Genomic DNA, 8,053 nt, shown 5'->3' on the forward strand with positions numbered 1-8,053 from the left:
GCAGACGGCAAAGAGAAAGCACAGCACACGGATCGATCCCACGGATCGATGACATGGCATGATCTGCACCGCTCGCACCCACCCGTGTCTCTCACCACGCGCGCCCCACCCACCTATCCCATCAGTCTCTCTCTATCTTATCCCCAAGGCACACCACGATTCTCCCACGCCGACCCCATCCTTGTCTCGATCCCCATCTTCTCTGCCGCACATGTTGGGGAACGTAGTAATTTCAAAAAAATTCCTACGCACATGCAAGATCATGGTGATGCATAGCAACGAGAGGGGAGAGTGTTGTCTATGTACCCTCGTAGACCGAAGCAGAAGCGTTGACGCAACGTAGAGGAAGCAGTCGTACGTCTTCCCGGTCCAACCGATCCAAGCACCGTTACTCCGGCACCTCCGAGTTCTTGGCACACGTTCAGCTCGATGACGCTCCCCGGACTCCGATCCAGCAAAGCTTCGGGGAGGAGTTCCGTCAGCACGATGGCGTGGTGACGATATTGATGTTCAACCGTCGCAGGGCTTCGCCTAAGCACCGCTACAATATGACCAAGGTGTAATATCGTGGAGGGGGGCACCGCACACGGCTAAGGAACGATCACGAAGATCAACTTGTGTGTCCATGGGGTGCCCCCTGCCCCCGTATATAAAGGAGTGGAGGAGGGGAGGGCCGGCCCTCTCTATGGCGCGCCCTAGGGGAGTCCTACTCCCACCGGGAATAGGATTCCCCCTTTTCCTAGTCCAACTAGGAGTCCTTCCAAGTATTAGGAGTAGGAGACAAGGAAAGGGAAGGGAGAAGGGAAAGAAGGAGGGGGCGCGGCCCCTCCCCCTAGTCCAATTCGGACTAGGCCTTGGGGGGGCGCGCGGCCTGCCCTAGGCAGCCCCTCTCTCTTTCCCGTATGGCCCAATAAGATCCAATACTTCTCCCGGCGAATTCCTGTAACTCTCCGGTACTCCGAAAAATACCCGAATCACTCAGAACCTTTCCGAAGTCCGAATATAGTCGTCCAATATATCGATCTTTATGTCTCAACCATTTCGAGACTCCTCGTCATGTCCCCGATCTCATCCGGGACTCCGAACTCCTTCGGTACATTAAAACTCATAAACTCATAATATAACTGTCATCGAAACCTTAAGCGTGCGGACCCTACGGTTCGAGAACAATGTAGACATGACCGAGACACGTCTCCGGTCAATAACCAATAGCGAAACCTGGATGCTCATATTGGCTCCTACATATTATACGAAGATCTTTATCGGTCAGACCGCATAACAACATACGTTGTTCCCTTTGTCATCGGTATGTTACTTGCCCGAGATTCGATCATCGGTATCTCAATACCTAGTTCAATCTCGTTACCGGCAAGTCTCTTTACTTGTTCCGTAATACATTATTCCGCAACTAACTCATTAGTTGCAATGCTTGCAAGGCTTAAGTGATGTGCATTACCGAGAGGGCCCAGAGATACCTCTCCGACGATCGGAGTGACAAATCCTAATCTCGAAATACGTCAACCCAACATGTACCTTTGGAGACACCTGTAGAGCACCTTTATAATCACTCAGTTACGTTGTGACGTTTGGTAGCACACAAAGTGTTCCTCCGGCAAACGGGAGTTGCATAATCTCATAGTCATAGGAACATGTATAAGTCATGAAGAAAGCAATAGCAACATATTAAACGATCGGGTGCTAAGCTAATAGAATGGGTCATGTCAATCAGATCATTCAACTAATGATGTGATCCCGTTAATCAAATAACAATTCTTTGTCCATGGTTAGGAAACATAACCATCTTTGATTAACGAGCTAGTCAAGTAGAGGCATACTAGTGACACTCTGTTTGTCTATGTATTCACACATGTATTATGTTTCTGGTTAATACAATTCTAGCATGAATAATAAACATTTATCATGATATAAGGAAATAAATAATAACTTTATTATTGCCTCTAGGGCATATTTCCTTCAGCACACCCCACGCCCGGTCCAGGCCTCCTCCTCGTCCACTCCTCGTCAACCGCCGCGGTCGATCCCGCCTCACCGTCGCCTGAGCCGAGGATGGCACGGGATCATCCTCCTCCTCCCCTGCTTTTCAGCCCCCGTCGCTCGACCCCACCTCGCCGTCGCCTGAGCCGGAGGCCGCCGCTGGGTCCTCCTCCTCCTCCTCCCCGCCCGCGACCCGGCGCCTCCTCCTCCTTCCCTGCTCGTCGACCGCCGCCGGTCGACCCCGCCTCGTCGGCGCGGGATCCTCCTCCCCGCCCGCGACCCCACGGCTCCTCCCCTGCTCGTCAACCGCCGCCACTGGGTCCTCCTCCTCCTCCTTCCCGCCCGCGACCCGGCGCCTCCTCCTCCTTCCCTGCTCATTGACCGCCGCTGGTCGACCCTGCCTCGCCGGAGCGGGATCCTGCTCCTTGCCTGCGACCCCACGGCTCCTCCCCTGCTCGTCAACCGCCGCCGCCCTTTGACACGGCGGTGTCGTTGCTTTGTCAACAGCTCGCCGGAGCTCCTCCGCAGCACAACCTCCGCCTGGTCGACCCCGGCACGCCGCTGCCTAAGCCGGAGGCAGCAGAGGGATCCTCCTCCTTGTCCGTGACCCCACACCTCCTCCCGATCCAGGGCTCCATGGTGCCATGGTCAAACCCTCCCGAAGACCACCGTTCGCGTCCTCGAGCTTGAGGCCCACTCTCGGATCTACGCTGGCAAGGGCCAGTTCATCCATTTTGTAATAGTTTTTTTTGTGATGTTTCGTTCGTCCGCTCGTCTTGTAAATGGAGAACATTATATCGTGTAAATACTGTGATGATGGATATATAGTACTATGTAAGTAGAGTACTTCTGTAATGTAAAAATCCATTCTTTTGTCATCGTTGTGAAAGATTTTCCCTACGCCTTCGGCCATCTACAGCCCCTGCACCTGTACTGTTGTTTCATTTTTTTTAAATAAAAATATTAGCTTTGCCGTCTGGGTATATGAGGATGACGGCAAAGACATAGACTAGCTGACGGCAAAGTATTTGACGCCGTCCGTCAGCGCGACTGCTTCGTCAGTTGGCATATTTTTGCCGTCTGGCTAGTCCGCTGACGGCAAACCCTATTGAATGACGACAAACTCTTTGCCGTCAACCCGACAAATAGCAGACGGCAAAGTATTCTTTGCCGACTTATCTTTGCCGTCTGACTTTGCCGTCTGCTTCCTGACGGCAAAGTCTTTGCCGTCTGGAATTAGGTCTTTGCCGTCTGTGATCCACAGACGACAAATTACCTGTTTCCTGTAGTGTTCTTCCAATTCTGAAACTGGGATTGGCATGTTGACTTTGCCCTTCCTTTAGACAAAGATTCCCCTAAGGAAACTCTGACTCGATCCGCCCCCCGGCTGGGAGGCATCTACCTCATCCCGGAATCCGGGGCCTGTTTTTCCCTATTTCCCAAGGGGAATGTCAAATTGTGTGGTTTCACAGTCTTATGAGACAAAAAGTTTTGGAAAATGGAGCTGCCGTTTTCACTACTTTGGTCCATAGCGATATTGTTGCTTAAACTAACATGGAAAGTGGGTTCGATCACTTTAAAGTGCCCCTCTCAAGTGTAATCTCATAATGGTAATCTCCTTATGGTATAGTAATTTGGCTTAGAATAAGAAACCTATCTCACCCCCCTAATGGCTTTTCACTACACCTTGCGGGAATGTGCATCGTTGCTGCCTCGCCACCGTATTCCTGACTTGCTTTTCCGAACTGCTTGTTTTCTCAGGGCTGCAGTCCAGTTGCTTAGTGGTTTGCTTCTCGGTCTACCCAATCAAGGTTAGACCTCACTCTATCAACCATTGCTTTAAATAGTATCATGTTATTTCATCTTTCATTGATACCATCATTACAATCGAGGGCCTACAATCCATGAAATCCCCATTCCGATCACTAGGAAAGAAGAGCAAGTAAGTAATGAACGAATGAATTTAGATGGTATATAAACATCTCCCCATGAAGGGAAGGTGCTATAGTATCTAACTAAAAAAAGTAGGTTGTGAAATGATAGGACTCGATCTGCATGTCGGTCAAGAATAGGCCTAGCTTCTCCCTACTAGCCTACTATTCCTTGCCAGCTCCTTGGATTGGATAAGGCGCCTTAGCCCTTTTCTAGTTCGTTAATGACCTCAGCGGTTGAAATGGAATTGGATCCCGGATTGGACTTAGGATAAGGAAGCTGATGACTCTTAGCACACTGACAAGCTTCACAAACAGACTCACTAATTGGAATATGTGACAAAGGGAGATTGTCTTTATTAACTACTTGTTTGACTATGACCGATGATGGATGTCCTAATCGTTGATGCCATCTTGCCAAATAGGGCTTGATGACGGAGTAGACTTGACGACGCTTGCGACTAAGTGCTTCGGATGTGATGGGGTAGAGTCCTCCAATGCATCTACCGTGATGGAAGAGTTCCCTCGTTGCCCGATCCTTGATAAAGAAACTAATGAGGATAAGTTTCAAAGAAGACATTATTATCGGTGGCTAAACGAAACATAGATGCAAGATTCTTATTAGCTTGTGGAACATGAAGAACATCTCTAATGACTAGACCACATTTAAGAGTAGGGGAATTAATAGAAGCTTGACCAATGTGACAAATATTCATAACTCCACCGCTTTCCGTGTGAATATGGTTGGTGCCGACGTACCTATTGTGAAGAGAAAGTTTCTCTAATTTGTTGGTGTCGCGATCCGTAGCGCCGGAATCAACATACCAAATGCCATCACCTCCTTGTTCACACATAGCAGCGGCAACATGACATGCATCCGGGACATAGTTTGCATCATAGCGATGCCAGCAGCCCATGGCTTCATGGCCGGACTTCTTGCAGAGTTGACAGCGAGGTCGACCACGGGACGAAGAAGCACGGCGGCTATTGTTGGTGTTGAAGCCGCTGCCGCTGCCGGTGTTGTTTCCGTAGCCGCTGCCAGTGCTGTTGTTGTAGCCCCCACCAGAACGGGCACCATCGCCCTGAGGGGCGCCACGTCCATGGCCACTGCCATGGTGTTGCCCTTAGTGACCACGCCCGCACGGCCGCAGCCACGGGAAGAAGAGTTAGCGAAGGATTGCCGCAAGTTAGTGTCACGGAGGAGAGTGAGGCGGGAATCAAAACTCAGAAGTTAGTTGCACAGGTCCTGGACCATGATAGGCTCAACCCGAGCAACGAGCGCCGAAACAACCGGATTATACTCCAGATCCAATCCGGCGAGGATTTTGGACACGATCTCCGGATCAGAGAGCGCCGCGACGGTGCAAGCACCTTCATCAGTGAGACTTTTGATCTTTCCAAAGTAGTCACCATGGTCATATTACCTTTTTGAAGGTTTGTGAGCTCGATGCGGGTGTTGATCGCTTGAGCATGACTCTGAGCAGCGAACATGGCATGGATGGCATGCCATACTTCGACCGGCTTCTGGAGCGTGGGGACCTGTGCAAGAAAAGCGCCGGAAAGAGAACCCATCAAGTATCCTTGAAGTTGTTGCTGATGTGCATACCAGAGGGATCTTGCAAAGTTGGCCACTTGCTCTTCTTTGCCGTCCTTGATGAAGGTGAGGGTGGCCGACGGTGCCGGGCTCGTCTCGTCGAGGTGGTGCTCCATCTGTGCGCCTTTGATCTGGGGCAGCACGATGGCCTTCCATAACAGGAAGTTTCCCCTCGTTAGCTTCTCTTGAGGTGGCGATCCGGGGAAAGTGTTTGTGGCGGCAGATGATGAGGCAAAGGTGGAAGATGAGGTGGTGGTGAGCGCGCACATGGTGTCAGGCGTCATTGCGGCGGAGGTGGTGGACATACTCTCGGTCACAGAAGGTAGCTAGATACAATCTCTTTTGATCTAATGAGGAAGAGGCTCTGTTACCATGTAAAACTATATGGAAAATATAGAACCCTTTGCTCAGGCCACTGTTGTATTTATATCATCGATGTCATGGCTTACAAGAGATCGATCAATAGATCGTTACAGAAAGAAGGTCGGTGGAGAACTCAGAACAGAAGAAGAGATAGAGAGATTACAATTTAAACACCTTTTCTATCTCTATACCACACGTTCTAACTAAACTAGCTTCACGTATGTACTATGCAAATGCAACACAGCCAGCCAGCAACTTCAAGCATGTACGCGAGAGGCGAGTCCGCCGTGTGACTCGTGCGAGGGCAGCGAGACCGGGAGGGCGACACGTGCATCCAGACGACCTCCAGGGGCAGCCTCGCACGCTTCTAGGCAGTCTACAACGCAAACTGGCGTGGCGGATCATGCGGAACAGGAGCCGGCCAAACGCGTACACGCGAGCGACTCCGCCTTGACGCACCAAGCTCTGCATACATCTGCGCCGAGCCGTCCATCTACACCGAGCTGTACAACTACATCAGGGCATGTACACTAGTTAATAAAATAATTTTATCTTAAGTTTTCCGTGTAATCCAAAAATAAAAAAAATATCTATAATAGGTGATCTCTTAACCTTATCTCGTTAACTAGCAATTTCTAAAAACATGGTGAAACATATTGTGCTAAAAAATCATCTCTTGTCAAATAAGACAAGCCTTTTCTTACGAGTTCTCTCTTCTCCACCTCATCATTTATCCTACGTAGCACTCCTAAGATAACACCATTGTACATGCCCTTACACTAAAATGAATATTTCTTCATCGAGGACATCCATGTGAAGCTACCACGACATGCATCATTCAAACGTCATGCCAATATGGAAAGCGGTGCAATTCTTTATCAACTACTCTGACACCACACGACATTGATACTTCGTCGCCGCGAGGGACACCTCACAGCGACGCATCATCGTCGGCATGCCGTTAAAATGCCATCGCCGACACTTTATCGCCAAGGTCTTGATCAACGTGGTCTTAACCAACATCATGATGAACACACCGCGGCCGCCTCGTCCACAAGATGGACATCTAGCGTCCTCTGACAGACTTTTCTACAAGACGCGACCTCGACGACGGCAATGACCACATCACAAGAACGGCATCGACCGCGTCATCCACAACGGCATGACTGGACACGGCGTCACTATAGTGACAACCCCTACATGGTCACACGGTTCTAACAAAACCGATTTATGCTTGATGGGTTTCCTTCGGTCTTGGCAAAACCGGTGGACTCACCGCCGATGGCACCCTCTGATATTCGCAAGGTGCATCCACGTCTGCAGCTCTGTCATAGCGCTTTTTTTTTTGCGCCTCCGGATTTATGCGGCTTCATCATCCAGAACGACTATACCATCGACCACGACTACATCGACCACGGCTACATCACATGATTGGCTACCTCGCCATCGACATTAATGACTACGTCTACAACAATATATCAGCAACAAGTTCAGTCAACAGCGTCCGCGTCATCACCAGCTTTCACGCCACTCCTGCTGTGACTGCGGGAGGGAAGAGAGGAGAGACAAGGAAGCCACCATAAGAGGACGCACTCAATGCCCTAGGTGCCGACCCATCGGAGACGCAGTTGATGATGACGCAGCGGAAAAGACGACGGAAGCACAAGACTTCAAATTAATTCGTAATCGTCCGCTTCATTCCCGCTACGGCTGAGAGGGAATGTTAAATGTATGGTTGTGTAGAGATTTGAGTATAGAGATAGGATTGTTTAAGCAAACTACATCTTGTCTTGTACTCCAAATCTCACCTTATATTATATTTCATATATACCCCTACGAGGGTCTGATTAATACAACACAATATTATCATCCTACAATTTCTACATAATTAACAAGCTGCTGCCCCCTAGTCCACTCTCCCTGTTTCCCTGAACTCTTCTCCATTGCTGGCACAGTGCTCCTGCTACAAGAGGAAGCGATGGTGCAAATTACGGCTATGGCAAGGGATACAAGGGAAAGAGAGGGAGCAATCTGAGTGGATGTTGTTCATCACAGCAGGCGCGAGAAAGAGGAGGAGAGATAGGTGGCAGCCACCACCGTTGGGGCTCGACTCGCAGGGTATGAGGAATGAGAACACGGGGAGGAGGGCGAGAAAGGAGGAGGAGAGTTA

General features: G+C 49.9%; 1 protein-coding gene across 1 annotated transcript; it reads right to left on the bottom strand.

Annotated features, from left to right (window-relative positions):
• Positions 1–5,157: 5,157 nt before the first annotated feature.
• LOC147957213 (uncharacterized) lies at positions 5,158–5,804 on the bottom strand. Its single transcript, XM_087531610.1, has 2 exons — positions 5,351–5,804; positions 5,158–5,297 (listed from the first exon to the last, which is right to left on the bottom strand). The coding sequence occupies exons 1-2, from the start codon at positions 5,802–5,804 to the stop codon at positions 5,158–5,160; spliced, it is 594 nt and encodes a 197-aa protein (XP_087387736.1).
• Positions 5,805–8,053: the final 2,249 nt, after the last annotated feature.

This window comes from Triticum urartu, chromosome 7A (assembly GCF_056163025.1).
Source record: "Triticum urartu cultivar PI428250 chromosome 7A, HENAU_Tu73, whole genome shotgun sequence".
In the NCBI taxonomy this organism is placed as follows: Eukaryota; Viridiplantae; Streptophyta; class Magnoliopsida; order Poales; family Poaceae; genus Triticum; species Triticum urartu.